The sequence below is a fragment of the Mesoplodon bidens genome (assembly GCF_964165515.1).
Source record: "Mesoplodon bidens genome assembly, chromosome: 19".
NCBI lineage: Eukaryota > Metazoa > Chordata > Mammalia > Artiodactyla > Ziphiidae > Mesoplodon > Mesoplodon bidens.
Window position 1 is genome coordinate 43,444,112 of NC_138179.1, and position 19,997 is coordinate 43,464,108.

The 19,997-nt window shown below is 62.1% G+C and overlaps 2 protein-coding genes across 3 annotated transcripts in view; one reads left to right on the top strand and one right to left on the bottom strand.

Moving 5' to 3' along the window:
• AATK (apoptosis associated tyrosine kinase) overlaps positions 1 to 5,838 on the bottom strand; it is a gene marked incomplete at its 5' end in the record, with an annotated part of 38,658 nt that extends 32,820 nt beyond the window's left edge. For both annotated transcript variants that reach the window (XM_081218385.1, XM_081218384.1), the window contains one exon: positions 5,784 to 5,838. In XM_081218385.1, the coding sequence (XP_081074511.1) occupies positions 5,784 to 5,838 (55 nt within the window). The remainder of the gene's footprint in view (positions 1 to 5,783) is intronic.
• Positions 5,839 to 16,127: 10,289 nt separating this feature from the next.
• On the top strand, positions 16,128 to 18,168 carry PVALEF (parvalbumin like EF-hand containing; the record flags this gene model as incomplete). Its single annotated transcript, XM_081219567.1, has 4 exons — positions 16,128 to 16,233; positions 16,416 to 16,551; positions 16,898 to 17,013; positions 18,122 to 18,168. The coding sequence occupies 4 exons, from the start codon at positions 16,128 to 16,130 to the stop codon at positions 18,166 to 18,168; spliced, it is 405 nt and encodes a 134-aa protein (XP_081075693.1).
• Positions 18,169 to 19,997: the final 1,829 nt, after the last annotated feature.

Consider the following 19,997-nt stretch of genomic DNA (forward strand, 5'->3'; position numbering starts at 1 on the left):
AGCTGGGCAGAAGGCAGTGTCTGTCGACGGCTGCGCAGAGAACCTGCCGTTTCGCTGTCAACAAGGAGTGACCTCGGGCATGAGGCCGAGCGCGACCAGCCAGACTCCTTCCTAGGAGCATGCTGTGCAGGCGGCGTCCCCCATAAGTGGGATTCCCTCTTCCCAGGGGGGTGCCCGGACAGCCAGGTGGGCCTCACAGCAAGTGGAGCCGAAGCACCTGCCCGGGACTACAGGCAGCTCCACGCAGACAGCTACCAGCCCATTACACAGTCACCACACATCCCTCTACAAGCGACCGCCTGCCACATCCCACCGTGAGAGGCGACCGGGGACCCGCCCCAGCCTCCAGATGCCGGCCAGCATCCTGCTGCCCCACCTCACACACCCTCTGTGGCAAGTGACCCCCAGCTGCCCAGCACCACCCACTGCCCTGGCCCTGCCCATTCCTGTCCTGCCACTTCCTCTGGCAGAGCCAGAGCAGGGACTGGGGACCTCGCGAGTATGAGCCCCTGTCCACTCATGCCCGGTCCCAGGGCTGGCAGTGGGAGAGCCCACACCCTCCCAGAAACCCCCACATACCTAGCTCTGGCGGCTGCTCCCGCGTGGCTCCAACTGCTGGTCTAACTCCAGAGTCACCCTCAGCAGACCTTCCCTGACCCCAGGGCACCCTGGCCCCTGCCCCCAAAGCTGACCCTGGCAGAGGAAGGCAGGGACCCGGCGTGGACGCTGCCTACTGCGACAGGCCAGACAGGCTGCCTGGGAGCTGGCTCTGGCCCGGCGTCCGCTGCCCTCATTTCCTCTGCTGGCTTCCTCTGCCGGGGGAGGGGAGGCCACGGGCCGCCTGTCCTGCTGGTGCTGGCTCCTCTGCAAGACGCAGCTGGACGCCGAGAGCGAGGCCCCAGGGTGCCCAGATGAGGGCTACCGGCCTGGGCCACAGCTGCCTTCCTATCACTGCGGTCCAGTGAACTCGCGTGTTCTGAGGCGCCTGCACACGTGTTACCTTGCTTTCCTCCAAAGACATGTCCAGGTGGGTAGGGCTGTCCCAGTTTACACAGAGGAGATGGAGGCTGGCATGAAGGCAGAGGCAGGCTCGGCCCCAGATGAGGCCCCATGGGGCTCAGAGCCGCCCTGCAGGAGTGTCCTGGGGCAGCTATCGCGACATGCCACAAACTGGGGCCTCAACGCACATTGAGTGTCTGATGTTCTAGAGGCTGGACGTCCTGCACGAGGGCCACACTCCCTCCAGAGGTCCCGGGGCACAACGCTTCCTGCCTCTCCCAGCTTTTGGAGGCCCCAGGCCTTCCTTGGCTTGTGGCTGCATCAGCCCAGCTTGGCCTCCATTGTCATGTGGCAGGGGACATCCTCCTCTCTCCTGAATCTCCCCCTGCTCTCTTGTGAGGACCCAGCCATGGAATTAGGCCACCTTAATCCAGGATGGCTTCATCTTAACTTATTACAGCTCCAAATGCCCTGTTTACAAACAAGGTCCCATCCTGAGGCTCCAGGTGGACATGAATTTGGGAGGATGCTATTCCACCCATGAGCCCTTGACCTGGGGAAGGTGGAGAACAGGGAGGATGGAGAATGGGCGGACATGCTCAAGGGCAGTGACTGCAGATGGCCGGGTGACAGTGGGGCAGTCCTTCAGGGCCAGCCACCGAGAGGGACAGCTCCAGGCTCCTCAAGCCTCAGGCCACCGGGACCCGGTGACTCAGCCCATCAACTGAAAGGAGAGCAGGGGTGAGGCTGAGGGCCAAGGGTGGGGCGGGGGATCTGGCTCCCCTCAGCCATGACCTTGACCACCCCCCGCAGGAGACCACAGCACCCACGGCCCAGCCCAGGCTCGCACACAGGTGAAGGCATCTGTGAGCATGTGCGCATTCGTGTGTGTTCACGCGTGTGAGTGCCTGTGTGAGCCCGGGCACCGGCGCATGTAAAGCTACCCAGCGTGAGGGAAAAGCAGCCCCTCTGTGACAAGAGCATAGGCTGGCTTCCTGGAGAATGTGCTAGAATGCAAAGAAACTGCCCAGGAGAGGACTGTGACCTCCCTCCTACCCTGAGCTGGCCCATACCCCCAGACTCAGCCCAAGAGCCACAGCTTCCACCTTGAGGCCAGCCTTTTTCAGGGCGCGGGGAGGGAGTAACACTCCGGCCCTTGATGCCCCTCCCCCCCCAGCCTGAGTCGATCTGGGGAGGGCCTGGTGGAGGGGACGGGGGGCGGGTTGTGTCAGGCAGCATCTGCCTTCAGCTAGGCCCCGTGGGCAGCAGGCAGCGAGCGGAGGGCCACCAAGTTCAAGAACCACTGCCAGCAGGTGTCCGTCAGCCAGAGAGAGGGACCCCCAGGGCTGCAAAAGCCCATTCCTGGGGGCCTCTCAGGCTTCAAGTCCCGAAGCGCACCTGTCCCCGTGCAGGATAGACCACGCCCGGCTGGAATGCCCTCCCTGCGCCCTGTCCCCCAGCGACACCTTCACCCTAAGGTCAGGGCGTGCCCAGCCCTGAGCTGGCACCTCGCACACATTAATGCTGGTGAGTCGGCTCCCAGTGGGGCCAGGCGCAGGGTGAGGACGCGGGCAGGCAGCAGCACGTGACCGGGAGGCTGGGGGCTGCCTTGTCTTCCATGAGCTTCCCCAAACTCCAGGTCCTGCCAAATGGTCCACGGTGACCCCTGCACCAGGGTCAGCCTTGAGTGGCGCTCCCTGGGGACTGACCCTCACCCAGCGCTCCAGTCACCCACATGTGACCCTCAGGAGGGGACACCACAGTAATGCCCACCTACAGGTTAAGAAACAGAGGCACAGAGAGGGCCATGGGATCAGGGAGGAGTTGGTCCACTACCTGCCCCACGGGGTCCTCAGAAGCTCCAGGCCCCCAGGCTCAGGACTGCAGAGCTCTGACTGAGGCCTACACCTGGCAGGCACCTGCTGAGGGCCTGGGCTGCACCCAGTCCACCCGGGGCCAGAGAGGGTAAGAAACAAGGGCAGCTCCCTGCCTCAGAGCATTCCAGCAGGAGAGGCAAACCCCCTCCCCGCCCCTTAGAAGCCACACCTTCCCCCCACCAGCCAGACCCAGGTGCTCCCGACTCCCACATGGCACCCTCATCACCCCTCAGCTCTTGACTTCCATGCCCCACCACCTGGTCTCCCCCAGAGTGAGGTTTCACCTATGTGGGGCTGAGTCTCAGAGAGGTTGAGTGACTGGCCCAAGGCCACACAGTGCTGAGGTCACAGGGCTGTGACTGCCCAGAAATCCCCCAGGGTCACCCATATCCTAAGGAAGAGCTGGACTCCAGAGGCAGCCCTTCCGGATGCCCGCCTGCGCCGGCCCATCGCCCCAGGAGCACATGCTGGGCCTGGCCCCCTCCAGCGGCCTGCCCTGCCCTTATCTGATAGGTGGTGGTGGCCCAAGCAGGAGAGGAGTTTAAATGAGGTCCCCCAGCCCCCAGGCCTCACTCAAGCATGTGCCTACAGCCGGAGCCTCAAACTCAGCTCCCATCACTCTCTACATAACCGCACCATTGTCACCACCTCTGTGGAGAACTGCCACAGGATCTATGACGGACGCAGAGCTGGCAGTAGGCAGCAGACCTGGCCTGGTGACATTGTGAGGACCCTCTGCCCGGGCCAGGCCCCTCTGTCCATCCCTGAGTGTTGAGTGACCACAGAAACAAACTCCGAGACAGCCACAAACACGACCGTCCCCTGCCCTCCAAGTTTGGTGGACCCCAAGCAGGGTTCCCCCCTTAGACAGGAGCCAACTTCAAAAAGAACCATCTCTCCCCACTTTGGGGACAGGAAAGCCACGTGCCACTGTGGCCTTGTCTCCACACCTCCCCCCCCATAAGAGCAGTCTCTGTTCATTGAGAGTCAAGTTTTCACCAGGCGCTTAACCGCTAACTGAGCTTGGGGTAGGCACAGCTATCCCATTTTACAGGTGAGAAAACTGAGACTCTAGAAGGCAAGGGTGGGCAGGGGGACTCCAGGGGGTGGGAGCTGGGCTCTGAACATTGGGCGTTTAGCAGGAGGGCAGCGGGTCCCACCCCCCCCAATGCCCACGTGGGGGCCAGCACAGAGCCCAGCCAGCAGCCCATCTCCACCATCCAGGGCGGCCCCTCCCACAGTGGGGCAAGTTCTCCCCTTCACTCCACCCGCAAACAGATCTCCCCTTGCCTCCTGACAACTTTTTTCCCTCTTAAGTCCTTAAACTGACACATTATAATTACATTGATCACAGCTGTTTACAGGAACACTTGCAAGAGAAGCCAAGCTCAGCTGTTTCTCTAAGATGGGAGAAGGGTCTCGTGCTGGGACACACGGGGTGTGTGTGTGGTGGGGGGAGGGTACTGAACCCACACAGGGCAAGTCTGGGCCCCACAAAGAGTGCAAGAGGCAGGGCGTGGGGGAGGGCGTCGCCATCCCTGGGTCAGTCCTGGCACACACCCCGCCACACTGCCAACGGTTCCAAGGATGGACCCTCACTCCCCAGCAGCCACACTGCATGGAGCACCAGCTCGGAGCCAGCAGGACACGTGTCCCTAAAGGTTGTCTGGGCCTGGGACTGCGCAGCAGGGCCACCTCCAGCCCCCACCCTCAGAGCCCAGCCAGGGCTGTCGCTGCCAGATTCTGGGCCATCCACTGGTGACTCCACATTCTCCAAGCTCCAGGAGTCGCCTTGGGAAGTCATTTCTGAGCCAGTGATACCCACACCCTAAGCCCAGCAGAGGAACCCGCTGTCAGGTCCCCTCCCCCAAGAGCAAATGCCTTCAGATGGGGCTGTACCCAGGGGACCCCGTGCATCACTGCATGAACTGGACCCTACTCCAGGGAGGGAGACCCAGGAGAGCCCGTCACGTGCTCACCCGGCTTTGTTTTGGCTGGATTAGCCTGTGCCAGAGCCCCAGTGACATGTGAGTAGGACTCTGGGCCCTTCGGCCAAGGCTCTAGGGCAGGGGTTTATCTCCCACTCAGGCCAAGGAGGGGGGTGGTGAGACCAGTGAAGACAGAGGGAAGAAAGCCTACCACTTCCTGGTGACAGATGCAGGCCTCCAGCTGCCCCTGGTCCCTCTGTCCACCCCGGCCGCCCACAGTTGCCAGGAGGTCAGGCAGCCATGGGTAAACAGGCTTCCAGGGCCGCCAGCCTGGCCCCACGCCCCCTACAGCCAGCTTGACAGCGCCACCTGGGCCTCTCCCTGACCGTAGGGCCTGGGCATCCACTGAGGCCCATCTCTTCCGAGCCTCTGCTCAGTGGGCTCTGTCCTGTGGGTTGACCACTGCTCCCACCTCCCCATGCAGGCGACTGGGTGGCCTGGCAGGGCTCCCCAAAACCAGCTCCCAGCCTGGGGAGATGCCTCCCATGCTAAGACCGTAGATCCACGTAGATCCCCATGGTCACCTGGGCCTGGGGGGGCGACATTCCCACACCTCCCGGGGGCCCTTAGTCCTGGCCACCTCCTCCCCTGGACACCTGGGGCCAACACGGGCCCTCCTGCCCGTTACCTGAGACGGAAGCTTCCACAGAGACAGGGGCAGTGCCCCCACTGCCCACCCCCGCTGCTGGAGGCCTCAGCCGTGCAGGTGCCAGCCCCAAGGCCTGCCCATCTCCGGGCTTGCAGGGGGTCCTGCGGGGAAAGCCGTTCCTTCTGCGGCTCCACTCAGAGTGGGGAAAGGGTTAACTTCCATGCAAAATAGGAAACCGGGGGCTCTGGAAGCATCATGTCCGCAGTCAGGCAGGTTAGGGGCAGCTGCAGCGGGCAGAGGGCTGGCAAGGGGCGCGGCCAGGGGACTCACCGGGGTCGAAGTGCGAGCTGAAGGCGAAGCTGGGGTTGAAGAAGGACGACGACATGGCCAGGGCCAGCAGCGCGTCTTGGCATCCCCCGGCGGGCGCTGCGCTCAGGACGCCCGCGGCCCGCGCCGCGCCATCATCCGGCCGCCGCAGGTGCGAGCGCGCCTTGGCCGCCGCGCCCGCCCAGCGCCCACAGCCGCAGCCGCGGGGCCGGCGGGGTGCGGGTGCGGGTGCCGGTGCGGGTGCGGGCGGCGGCAACAGACGAGGCGCCTCCCCCGGCCGGCCGCGGCGCCGCGGGGCTCCCGGGCTGGTGCAGTCCGAAAACACCGGCGGGAGCGCGCGCGGAGGGGGGGCTCTCTACACGGCTGGGGGGGCACGGAGACGCGCGGTGGGGGTACCCGAAGGCTGGGGGGGTACGGAGACGTGGGGGGCACGAAGGCACGAGGGGACACAGAGACGCAGGATGGGAGATCCGGAGACGCGGGGGTGGCACGGAGAATGGGGGGGGCGCTGGGAGGCGGAAGGTGCGGGGGGAAGGGGGCAGGGAGGGGGATACTGAGGCGCGGGTGGGAGCTCAAGAGACGTAGGATGGGAGACCCGAAGGCTCGGGGGCACAGAGGGTGGGGGAGGGTTGCTCGGAGGCGAAAAGTGCGGGGGGGGAGGGGGCGGGACGGAGACTCAGGGAGGGGGCACCTGGAAGCGCGGGGGTGGGCAGAGGCGTGGGGGGAGGAGCGGGAAGGCGGGGGCGCGGCGGCGCGCGCGGGGGTGGGCACGGTGGCACGCAGGAGCAATACGAAAGCGCGCGCTGGGTGGCCCGGAGGCGCGAGCCCAGGCACGCGGGGGTCGGGGCCCCGCACGCGGCCTGCACACGCCGGTTTCGGAGGCAGCTTGGGTCCGGCCCCGCGCCCTCTGGGCGGCGCCCGCGCCGGCGGGGTGGGGGGGCTATTTTTGCCCAAACCGCCCGCGCCTGTGCCACGCTGCGACAACCGTGGAGAAGGAGCGGCCGCCCCCGCCCGGGAGAGAACAGCGCCGGGCGTTTAGGGCGGACGCGGCGGCGCCGGGCACCGAGGGACCGTCCCCTCCCCGCCGGCTGCGCGCCCTGCCGCGCCATCTTGCATGGATGAGGCGGCTTCAGGAGGGCAGGCGGGCTGAGCGCGCAGGGGGCTGGGGACCGTCATCTCCCCACCCCCTGGGATAGGAGAGAGAGTCATTATGTAGCCGGGATTTGAGTTTTATGTAACTTGGGTCACTCACTCTACGTCCATCCATTCATTCTCCGGCCAGATGAGCAAAGCTGCTTGGCTGACCCAGCTGGAAGGCAGGGGGTTTGTGGGTGCAGGAGGGGCTCCTAAGGCTTTGGGGAAGAGCAAGGATCAGTGGAACTGGGGTGGGCAGGGATAGAGGAAGGATGGTGAGGGCCAGCCCTCATGAGAGGATGCCAGGACACATCCTTCGTAACCTAAGATGGCCCGTTGTGTAGACAGTTCCCCCATGGGCAAAGGAAGGGGCCTCCTTTCCTCTCAGACCTTCGGGGTCCCCTGCCGTGGGTGGCCCCAACAACCGCAGGCCTGTGGAGGAGCATGGGCATCCAGAACCTTCTTAGTGGCCCTGATGTTGTGGCCACTACTCTAAACAGCTTTGCCCCAAAGGCCTTGTTGACGAGGAAGGAACCACAGGGGAGTGGCCAGCAGAGGGCCTGGCCTGTGGGAGGGGCTCAGATCCCAGGGGCCTGGAGGGGCAGCAGCCACAGGCGCAAGGATGGCTGAGGGCTGTGATACAGGAGTGCACAGTGTGAGGGGGCTGGATCCACAGTGGGGGGTCTCCCCTCCCCACCTAGGAGGAAAGCCCAACACTGCCCACCCCCATACCAAGGGCCCTGCCTCTGCCCACCAGGAAGATGCCCCAGACACCTGGACCTCGACGCAACCGGGGGACTCCCTGGGGACAAGCAGGGAAATGACCAGTGGCCCTAAGTTGTCCCTGTCCAGATTCTCTGCGCCACCATGGCCAGCCTCAGTGACCAGGATCAGAAGACCCTCTGTGAAGACCTCTGTGACACGGGTTGACCAGTGAACACACACACAGTGCACACACACGCAGTGCACACACTGGCATACAGAAGGCCAGATCTCGGGGGCGTTAGGGTTGCAGATATCCTCCAGGGTCCAGGTGGGGCAGGAGAAGTCCACCCAGGGCTGCAGGTCCAGCACTGCCACTCCTTTTGACCCGAGTGACACCTTCCCCCCGTGCGCTGGGGTCCTCTGAGATTCACTGGACCCAGGAGCCCTGCTGCCCCCCTGGCATGGTGGCCGTTGAAGCAGAGGTGCCCTGAGTCCCTCCACCATTGATCTGGTCCTCTGGCCAGCGATTCCCATGTGTGGCCGGCCACCAGCACTCACTGGCCACCACAGTGGGGGGCAGGAAGCCTGGCACTGGAATTTAGGGGGGAGGGCTTATCTGCACTCTTCCTGGGGTTGGGACAAAACTGCTGTCTTGCACTCAGGGTCCCCTGAGTCCAAGACCTCCAGGCCAGCCATGAGTCCAACCCTCAGCTGGTATGACAAGGCCAAACAGACAGGACAGAGTGCTGGGCCCTGGGAAGGGTGGGGCTGAGAGGCTCGGTGCATGGGGCTCTCTCCTCGGCCTCAGGACCCAAGGACCCGTTCCCAACACACACACACACACACACACACCTGTGAGAAAAGACAGAGAAGGCAGAAACCTGAGCCCCAGGGGCAAAGCTCCCACACCGTGAACCTGGCTTGTCCAGTGCCGGGGTCAGGGTGTGCAGGGGTGAGGGCTCACAGGGGTAGACCTGCCAATCCGGGGTGACCAGTGGCCAGCCTGCCCCAGGACTCCCACAGAACTGGCTTCTGCCAATCCCGGAATGGTATGAGATCCCTGCAGATGTGCCCCCTGCCCCACCACCTGGAGGGAGGCAAGATGCCCCAGAGCCCTACATAGCCGGGTCAGGGGCCAGGCCTGTCAGGGGTGAGGGCTGGGGTGCCCCACATGGAGTGACCACTACCTCAGGCGCGCCTCCACCTTCAAAGGCCAGGCTGGTGGGGATGCTTTGTCTCTGCTTCTCTTCTACGGACATGAGAACACCCTGGGCCCATGGCGACCGAAGCCTCAGGCAGGAGCCTCAGGAAAGACAATGTGGGGTCAAGGACAAGCCGGGGTAGTAGGGGGAGAGCACCTTCCCTAGAAGGAGCCAATCCCCCAGGGAGTCTGGGCCTAGAGGATTTCCAAGAGGGCCCGAGGCCCTGGGACAGAGGGGAGAGGCCTCCCAGGTCAGGAGCAGCATGGGGGCCAGACCGGGGCTCAGGTGAGGCAAGGGAGGCACCACAGGGCACCAAAAACAGTAATGACATCCATCGACAGATGAATGGATACACAAAATGTGGTGGATCCATATAGAGGAATATTACCATCAGTAAAAAGGAACGAAGCGCTGACACGCGCTACAGCATGGATGAGCCCTGGAAATGTGCTCGGTGAAAAAAGCAAAAGGACAAACACCATAGGATTCCACTTATGGGAAAGACCTAGGTTATTCAAATCCATAGAGACAGAAAGTAGACTGATGGTTGTCAGAGGTCCAGAGAAGGGGAAAATGGGAGTACGGGGCCTTCTTTGGGGTGATGAAAGTGGTCTGGAATTTTATAGAGGTGATGGTTGCAGAACCCTGTGAATATACTTAAAAACACTGACATGTACACTCTAAAATGGTCAACTTTACAGCATATGAATTATATCTCAATGAAGCTGTCAAAAACAAACTTGGTCATCAAGGTAACTAATATTTTATTTTGTTTTTGTTTTTTTTGTTGTTGTTTTTTGTTTGTTTGTTTGTTTGTTGCTTTTTTTTTTGTTTTTTTGGTTTTTTTTTTTTGCGGTATGTGGGCCTCTCACTGCCGTGGTCTCTCCCATTGCGAAGCACAGGCTCCGGACGCGCAGGCTCAGCAGCCATGGCTCACGGGCCCAGCCGCTCCGCGGCACGTGGGATCTTCCCGGACCGGGGCACGAACCCGTGTCCCCTGCATCGGCAGGCGGACTCTCAACCACTGCGCCACCAGGGAAGCCCGGTAACTAATATTTTAATGCAATATCTTAAAGGATCAAAATTAATGAGAAAAATCCATCATGAGCAGCATATCGCAATTTTGAATCAAGGCAGGAGCAGAAACGGTATTGGGCCATCTGGAGCCTGAGGCCAGAGAAGCTCTGGACTGCTCACCTGTCGGCCTGGTGCCCCTTAAATTCACAGCCCTGGTAGGCACCTGGTCAGCCTGGTGGACACAGCTGCCTTCGTGTCCCTCCAGGAAACTCCAGGCCCCAGGCCTACATCCTACCTGGGTCCTCAGCCGAGGCTCAGAGTGGGGGGTGGGCCGGGGGTCGGGCAGACAGCGGTAGGAGAGAGGGCCGGAAGCAGGGGGGCATGAGAGGGTCCCGGGTAGGGGTTGTTGAGTGTCCTGGGGCGGCCATAACAAATGACCACAAACTGGGGGCTTCAAACGACAGAAATAGATTCTCTCACAGTCTGGAGGCTGGAAGTCTAAAACTGAGGTGTCAGCAGGACCGGGCTTCCTCCAAAGGTCTAAGGGAGGACCCTCCCTGCCTCTTCCAGCTCCTGGCGGCCCCAGGTGTTCCTCGGCCCATGGCCATATCATTGCAACCTCTGCCTCTTTCCCTCCGTCGCCACATGACCTTTCCCTCTTCCCTGTCTCTCTTCTTATAAGGAACCAGTCACTGGATTAGGGCCCATCCTAATCTAGTGTGACCTCGTCTTAAGGGTCACATCGGCAAAGACCCTATTTCCAAACAAGCTCCCATCCAAGGTACTGGGCTTAGGACGTGGACGTATATTTTGTGGTAAAGGACACAGAGGCAGGGCCGTGGGGATGGCCAGCACCTCTTGAATCCTTCCTGTAATAACTCGCATCAGCATTTCTGCATGAAAGGCTGCCCCGGATTCAGCCCACAAACCCACATGCTGGGCACCAAAGTGCAAGGCCCCAGGGACGCCCCTGCCTGCCAGGACCTCACCCCCCAGTGGGCTCCCCCAGCCCACCCCTTTCTGCTGCACGGGGATGTGGTCCCGGCCTGGGATGGGGGCAGGGAAACAGATGTCCCTTGTTGTAATCACACTTCCCCACTCCCACTTCTGTGTGCACGGGAGGGATGCCAAGGGGAAATGCTGTCCCCCACCCGAATTTGCCCGCAGACAGGCCCCAACCTCAGGCGAACCTCTCCCCCACAAGCCCATCCACCGCAGCTGTGCTCTGCAAAGTGGGGGTGAGAGGGGTTCCAGCATTTGCCAAAGAGACCTCAGAGCAGGTGCATCTGCCAAGGGTACCCAGCCTCCCCAGGAACGGGAAGATGCTGCCTGGCGTTCTGAGCCAGCCAGGGGGAGACACCATGCTCTGAGGAGGCTGTGGCTTGAAAGAGGTTTGTCCTTATATAAAAACGGCTCCCTGGAAAAGAAGAGCTGATTCCTCTTAGGTGTCTAGTACTCACGTCATGGGGCAGGGCTGGGCTGCGGGTCTCTTCAGGGGTTTCCAGTCTGCAGCAGGAGGGCCGAGAGCCCACCAGCCCCCCTCCTGCGAAGTTGCTCCAGGCAGGCCGGGGCGGGGGGCAGTGCCAGCCCCTTGAGGGACCGAGAGACCAGAGTGTCCCAAGGGGACAGTGCCTGCCGTGCCTGGGCACAGGGGACAACAGTATCCCCAGAGCTGTGAGCTGGTCCCCGTGGCCCCTCCAGGCCAGCTCAGCCCAGAGGCGGGCCGGTAAGCTAGGGCCAGGGCTTCAGGAGAGGAGGGGCGGCCCAACTCTGAACCGAAATGAAACGGGAGGGACTGCCCAGGGGACTGGCCATCTGTCAGCTCCGGGCAGGTGCTAGTCCAGGAGCCCGCCCACCCGCTCCCCAGCCCTCGCTTCATGGCCTGGGCAGGGGTGGGCATGGATAGGGCCTTATGGAAGGTGCCGGCAGAGGGGGTGCTCAGATAACATAAGCCATTTTAATGTGCACAACTCCGTAGCGTTTAGTGCATTCACGGTATTGTGCAGCCACCACCTCTATCTAGTTCCAGAACATTCTCATAACTTCAAAATAAACCCCATACCCGTTAAACAGTAACTCCCCATTCCCCCAGCCCCACGGCAAACACCAATCTGCTTTCTGTCTCTATGGATTTGCCTCTCCTGGACATTTTATACCAATGGCATCACAGACTATGTGGCCTTTTGTGACTGGCTTTTTTCACTCATTGTGGGGCTGTCAGGGCTCATCCATGTTGTAAAGTGTCGGTGCCTTGCTCCTTTCATGCGGATAACATTCAACTCTATGGACAGATGTGTTGAGAGATGTCCCTGCTGCCTGCTGGGGACCAGACTGCAGTGCAGGTGTGGGTGTGCAGGGGGCGCGGGGCACCCAGCTTCGGCTGGAAATCTTTAGGGTAACCCTTTTGGAGAGGAGCATGGCAGGACCATGGAAACTTCCACCATTCATTCTGGTCCTCCCACTCCGGTCTCCCACAGTGTCTCTGATGACAAAAGCACTGGGACCTGGGACTTCCCTGGTGGTCCAGTGGTTAAGACCCTGCACTCCCACTGCAGGGGGCACGGGTTCGATACCTAGTCAGGGAACTAAGATTTCACATACTGCGTGGCATGGCCAAAAAGAAAGAAAGAAAAGCACTGGGGCCTGTTCCAGGTCCAGCAGCAGGTGGTCAGTCAAGGAACTTACTAGAACATCCTCAGCCTGCTGGCCTAACACAGAGCTGTCTTACGTCATGGCAGAGTGCGGCGACGCATGATAAACTTTTGTGCAGAGAAAGCAGATCTCAGAGCTATAGGAGCGCCATGTAAAATGACGGGGACAAAAACCCCCGCAGGGGACAGCTGGTGATGGAGGGTTGGGAAGAGGCTGCACAGACGTCTGCACCGTCAGGGGCACCACTCTGTAAAATACTGAGGCCAAGAAAGTGAATGGACAGTGAGCCATTCCCCTCCAGGTGGGCCACGGCCACGGGGGACTCTTGGTGACATGTCCCTCTCTGGTTCCCCGTACTCACCCTGGTGACTGCCCTGTGAGGGCCCTTCCCAGGGAGAGAGGACAGCCCCGCCCAGGTTCACACAGCCCTGCTCCCTGTGCCTGCAGGAGTCATCCTGCCTGACGGAGACCTCCCTCTCCTCCCCTCGCCTTGACAGCCAGCCCTGGCATGGCTCCCAGCCCCCCACAGTGACCCAGGGACAAAGGACAGCTGCCCAGCCTGACTTCTCATCAGAGGAGGCCCAGTCGTCCAGTCTTCTGCTGCCATCTCGGACACGCTGGCGGCCTGCACCCCCTGGGCCATCTCCTGGACCGCCGCCCCCTCTCACCCCCACGAGGCCAGCAGGCAGGGTGGGACCTCTGGCGACAGATAGCAAGTCTACTCACTCGGCAATGTTATCACTCTCCCTACCCCCACCCCAGGCTCGGGGAGGCCAGGCGCTGCTAATGTTCAGTCTGCCCAGCCTGGTGTAGACGTGCCAAGTGCCAACGAGCCCCTGGGGGCGGCCAGTGCCAGGCTGGAGTACCCGGGAGAGGCGGTAGGACAGCTGCAGCCCCAAGATGTAAACAGGTCGAGTGGCTGCAGGTATAAAAGCTGGAGCCCCCGCAGCCTCTCAACACCCCCAGCCTGACCCGCCTTCCCAGAGCCCTCGAAGGAAGCCGGGCGAAGGTGAGCCCTGCCCGGGGAGGGGTGGTGTGGGCACCCAGCTGGGCCGGATCTGCCTGAACTGCATGGCAGGAGCTTGGGCCTCGTCTTCCGCTGGACAAGGGGAGGCCCTGGGTGCTGGGGGAACCCCAGGGAGGTCTAGGAGAGGAAGAAAAAGAGGAAAGGGAGGGGCAGCCCCAAGGTAACTGGGTCTGCATGGGTGGGCACGTGTGCACGCAAGTGCCTAGGCAGACCTCTGAGAGAATGGCTGCAAGCTGGGGTCAGTAAGGGGAGGCTGAGACCACCTCACAGGGCTCCCGGTGCTGAGTGGGGGAAGGGCCTGGCAGAACAGAGGCTCCAAGGCCCCCAGACCCACCAACTCTGGCAGGCATGCTGAGCCAGCTCTGGGCCCACGTGCCCAGCCCCTGTCCCAGTGGGGCCCCAAGGCCTCCATCACCCCTTCCCACCTCCCTCCAGCCCATGAAGCCATTTTCTCACCAAGCATCTGAATTTGGTGATTCACTTTCAGGTGCTAGATGCAGACCACAGCCTCCAGGAGGGCCACATGGGCGGTCCAGAGTGGTCTGGGGACAGGGGAGGGCCCTGCCAGCCTTGGAGGGGTCATAGAGAACGCAGCAATACTGGGCATACATGGGGGTCTGCGGGGGGGCGGAGCCAGGCCTTAAAGCTACGACCAGCTTTGGCTATGGAAGGCAGTGAGGCGGGAGGAGAGGGAGGAAGCCCTTTTCAGGGGGAAGGACGAAGAGGGCAGGGCCCTTCCAGGTGCTGGGAGCCCCCCAGGAGGTGCCATGCAGCCCCCTCCCCAGCCCCCTCCCCACTTCCTGCCCTGACTAGGCATGCCAAGTCAGCCTCCATCCCAGGCCCTGGACCAGGTGCTATAAATACACCAACCACAGCCTGAGGCCCAGGTCCTGCCTCTCCTGCTGTCTCCAGCTCTGACCTCAGGCTCCCCCGCCTTCATGGGGGGTGGGGGTGGGGGGGATGCCCCAGAGAGCAACGGGGCGGGAGCAGGGTGGTAAACAGCCCAGCGCAGGGCGCCCACAGTGCTCTGCAGTCAGGATGTCAACCCCAGGCTTGGCCAGACCTGGCCTGGAATTTGGCCCTGTCCCTCCTCCATAAAGGGGGTGGCATTGTCCCTGGGCAAGGCCCCGAGTGGCAGGCAAGGAATCCCTTCCCTCCAGAATGGACCCCATGATTCCAGGGTAGAGAGGGGAATCACGGTCTCACCGTGGGATGCAGGGTAGTGGGGTCTGTTCTGGGCCTCCGCCTGCCCTTGATCCCAGCTGACCACCCCCGCCCCACCTCCCGGACGGGCTGCAGGGACTGGCCATTATGGGTGACACCCATCACAGGATCCGACACCCTTTCCCCACCATCTCCTTCTCTCATGGCTCCTTGCATGACCCTGCAAAGGGGCAGGGCAGGGCGGGCAGGGGTCTCTCCATTTCACAGATGAGGAGCCTGAGGCCCAGAGCAGCTGGGGGGCACACCCAGAGTCAGGAAGCAGGACGCAGCCCTGGGCTGCATCCAGCCCTCCCTGCCCCTCCACTGCAGCTTGAGTTGCAACCTTTGACCCGTGGCTTCTCTACTGGGAGAAAGGAGACGCCTCTGGCCACTGCCTGGCTGGCTTATGCCCCGCAGGTCACTGAGCTGCCTCTCCTGGCGGCGGGAGTAGGTTCCAGAAGGCTCACCACCCCGTGAACTTCAGAGAGGGCCAACGAGCCTCTGAAATAGCTGCTCTGCCACAAGCCCCAGAACCCAACCCGCCCTGGGGACAGCAACCCGAGAGCTCCACAGGTCACAAGGCACTGTGTCGGGGCACGGGACAGCCCGGTCCCTGTGCCCAGACCCCACCTGCCCAGCTGGAATCCCGGCCTGCCTCAGTGGCTCCTGCCTGAACCCCCAAGAAGTGGGGACACTGCCGTGGGCACCTCCTCAGGGCAGATGCACAGCGGGCCGCCCTCCTGAGCGCCTGGGAAGGGGGTGGGGCCATCCTGCTGGAGTGGGTCTGGGCCTTGCTCAGTCCAGGGCCAGCTCAAGACTGGCCTGCATGCAGCACACCTCCCAGCTGGCGGTTAGTGTCCAGCCAGGATGACCAAGGCCCGCTGGCCTGGGATCCAGGAGAGAGAGACCAAGGCCCTGGGCCCTGAGTCCCGGCAGGAGGAGGTGGTGCTTCAGGTAACCAGGAAGGCTTCCCAGAGGGGGTGGCTTTGAGGTGAGCCTAGAAAGACAGAGAAAATTACCCAGCAGCGTTGAGGGGTCAGACAGCGCCTCCTCCACCTTTTCCGAGCAGAGTGAAGGACCTCGTGTCTATCACTTATCGTCTCAAAGCCTCGATCTCTTCTTCTGTGAAGTGGGGTAACACCTCAGGATGGCCAGCTACCAAGAGGCAGGGCTCAAACGCATCTTCCTCAGGGCCTGGGCAGGAGGGCCTCTGCAAGGCCGGGGCCCCAGGGTGCTGGGAAAGCTGACCCTTCCAGCCGCCCTCTGCAGCCCGAGGCCTGCCTGGGTCTGGGTGCCTGGGGTCCCCACTCTAGGGCCAGGAACTGGCACCAGGCAGGGTCCAAGCAGAACACCCTTTCCTGCCCAACACACCCGCCGAGCCGGCTCCCTGTCCCCTGCAGGGCCAGGATGGACGAGGACTTCTCCTCCCAGATGAAGAAGATGGCCTTGGCCATGGGCACATCCCTGTCAGACGAGGACATAGACCTGCTGCCCACCGACATGAGGCACCATGGTACAGCCCGCCCCCGCCCACCCTGAGCCAGCCCCACTGTGGATGCAGGAGCCCCCCCGGGCTGGGGGAGGGCACAGGACCCGGCAGCCCCCACCCCAGGGCAGGAGTCCCCCTCTGGGCCCAGGCCCTGGCAGTCCAGCCCCGAGGCGGATGGCCCTGGTGACACGCCCGGTCATCCCCAGGCTCCTTCAACTACATCAAGTTCTTTGAGTACATGCAGAAGTTCCCGGCCTCGGAGCAGCAGGAGAGTGTCATCCGCAAGGCCTTCCAGACCCTGGACAAGGATAAGAGCGGCTTCATCGAGTGGAATGAGATCAAGTAACAGCCAATGGCCGGGGACAGGATGTCCTGAGCCCTGGGCCCCCTCCCTGGTGGTGGCTGGGGATGAGGGGGTACAGAGCTCTGGGCCCCCTCCCCGACCTACAGCTACCACGCTCACCCCAGAAGACCTGATACCCACACTGGGCTCCAGCAGGCCTTGTGGGAGATGGGGCCAGGCTAGAAACAGGGTCCAGGGGCACAGCACTGGGTCCAGGCCCAGAGACCCCTCTCCAGCTGGACCTCAGTTTCCACAGCTGTAAAGTGGGGAGCAAGTACCTTGTATACCATTGGGCACCAGCCAGATGCCCCCTCAGCTCTGACCCAAGCCCACCCCTGGCCCCAGGTACATCCTGTGCATCATCCCCAGCAGCGAGCCCACCACCCCACTGACAGACGAGGAGGCTGAGGCCGTGATCCAAGCAGCCGACACGGATGGAGACGGAAGGATTGACTTCGAAGGTGGGGCAGCAGAGATGAGAGGGGCAGGGATACCTCTCAGGACTTTCCTGCCCCCCACTCCGCCTCACTCGCACTCAGTTTGCTCCATGTCCAGAGCCTGTCTCTGTGCAGGGCTGACCAGGCTCCCCACTGCCAGGCGTGGACCCCATCCCCCAAAGCTTACAGCCACCTGTGATGGTCACCATCATCCCTGTTCACAGATGGGGAGGCTGCGTCTCCGGGATGCTGAGGGGGCTTGGGCATTTCACCAGGCCCAGGGGAGCTGCTGCAGGTTTCTGAGCAGGGGAGAGGTGGCCCAAGCCGGCTTTGGGGAAGGTCAAGGGGGCAGATTAGATGGGGGGTTTCTGAGACGGGGAGGAAGGTTTGAGGCAGAAACCAGGGCCTGAGGAGCTGCAGAGGTGGACGCAGGAGGAAGGAGGTCAGGTGGACCAATGGCTGTGTGTGAGTTGAGCAGGTGGGAGGGGGTTGCCCGGGAGGAAAGGCATTTGTGGGGCTGCAGGCCTTCCCTGAGGCTCCCCATGGCTGCCCCGGGGTCTGCATCATTCTGCTGCCCACCCACCCAGATGCTGACCCCAAGCCTGGAGGATGGCCCTTGGAACAGGCAAGCACAGGCTCAGAGCCCCAGACAGACTGGGGACCTGTCCTCACCCCGCAGGCCTCCACTTGCTGCCCGCAAATACCAGCAAACCTTGACTTGTGGGGTGGTCGCAAGACTTAAAAGAGGGGCAGCCAGGCCAAGGGGTCTGTTTAGGATGCAGGCCCCCAGCCTCTCTGTGCCTCAGTTTCCCCACTGAAGGCAGGATGATCACAGGAGCACCAGCTCAGAGTCTCTGAGGGGAACTGCTGAGGGTTCATTGTAAGACCCAGGGTGGGTGAGCTCACCACTGCCAAGCTGGCCGGGCACAGGGCACACGACAACGGTGTGGGGCACTCGGGCAGCCAAGTTCCAGTCCTTCCTGCTCCCCACCCAGGACTCAGGAGGGCAGGATACAGGGCCCCCCTGGACCGCGAGGTCCCCCATCATAAAGGAGGCTTCCCGCTGGGCCTGCAGGGCTTGGTGGGTCACAAGTCAGGGGGTTATTTACTAGAAATCTGTCTCCTGTTCTAGAATTTTCTGAATTGATCAAAAAGGAGAACATTGCAGAGAAGAAGTAGCACCACGCCCAGCCTCGGCCGGCTAAGCATCCCCCAAGGGGCACCGTGGGTTTCGCGAGTGCCCCGTAGAGGCCATGGGAGTGGACGCAGCTTGAGCCAGGAAAATGGAAGAAAAACAGCATTAAATGAACCTTAGCCCATGTGTTTGTTGGGGGTGTGCAGCGTCAGCTGGGGTAGGGGCAGGGTCATGGGTCTCTGGGCGACAGGTGGGGGGCTGGGTGGCATGGGGGATGCAGGAGGGAAAATGGAAGGCCGGGTGGTGGGTGTGTCCAGCCTCTCTGCCCCTTCTTGTTCCTGCCTCACTGGGGGCACCCTCGGAGGGCAGTCCCCCCTCCAGCCCCGGCCCCTCCTGGATCTGCCCTCCCAGTGTGGTGCTGAGCCCAGACCCCCCCAACACACACACACACACCCGGCCCCGGCCTCGGCCTCCAATGGGCTCTGCGCAGGCTGCTCACCAGGCTGGGTCTTAGGCCGCCTGGAGTCCACAGCACAGGGACAGCTTCAGCCCCAGGGTGCCTCTGAGAGGTCCTGGCACCAGCCCTGCACCCTGCACTCCGGGCTGGACGTGTCCAGGGATCAGATCTCTGCCGGTATTTCCTCGCCTCATCCTCCCGGTCTTTGAGACCCCCTCCCTCCCTTTGAGGCCTCCTCCCCTTCTCCCCAAGCTCATCCTCCTGTAGGAGTCCTCCCCCACCCCACCCGCCTGCCCCAGCCTCTGCACCAGCCACACTCACCCACCCGGTGGGCTCCCTTCTTGTGCTTTAAGCACCTCTCTCCTGTACTCCAGACTCCTGTGCCCATTCCGGCTGCCTGACACCCCCGTTTCATGTGATGGAGGCGTCTCAAGCTTAACGTGCCCAAGGCTGAGCCCCACCCTCGGTCTTCCCATCTGTTAGCTGCGTCGTTCCTCTGCTGCTCAGGCCGGGAGCTCTGTGGTCACCATGCAGAGGGTGTGGATGTGCTCCCCCCTCCATCCTGGGGACTGGTAGTTAGGAGAGCACTAGGCCCCCATCCCAGCCCCCTGCATCCAGGTGGGTATGATGGGTTCCCTCCTCCTGCTGCCACAGGACTCTAGACTCTCTAGGATGGAGGGGCCAAAGGTGGCTGGATCACCCCAGGGTGAAGACACCGCTCTCAGGAGCCCCCAGGCTGGGCTATTGCAGGAGCAGCAGCCTGTGAGCCAAGCTCACACATCATCCTCAGCTCCTCTCCCTTTCACACCCACCTGCAAGGTAATCCCACTAGCTCTGCCCTCAAAATGCATCCAGAGCCCCATTCCCCCACCATCTGGGCCACCACCAGCTCTTGCCCAGATGACCACCTTGGCCCCCTAACTGGCCTCCCTGCCTCTACCTTCCAACAGTGGGTTCTCAATATAACGGCCAGACAGGTCCTTTTAAAATACAAGTCAGACCCATGGCTTCACTCGGAACTTTCCAGAGGCTCCTCTCTCATGCAGAAGAGCCATCCTTGGGATGCCCGCATGCTCCCTGACTTTAGACCCTCCCACCCTCACTGCAGCCACACTGGCCACCCCACTGCTCCCCAGCCAGGAACCACCCTACCCCAGGGCCTTTGCATGTTCCTGGGCCTGCTATGCTCTTCCCTATACATCTGTCTGTGTGACTAACTCCCTCACCTCCTTCTACGTTTTCCTCAAATGTTACTTCTCAAAGAGGTCAACCCTTCTGCCCTGTTTCACATTCCACTCTACCTTGCCCAGCATTCTGCATTCTCCTTAATCTATTCTCTCCATAGCACTTGCATCCCCTAATATACCACGAGTTGCTTATTTATTGTCTATTATGAGCAAGCAAAGCATCAAGGAC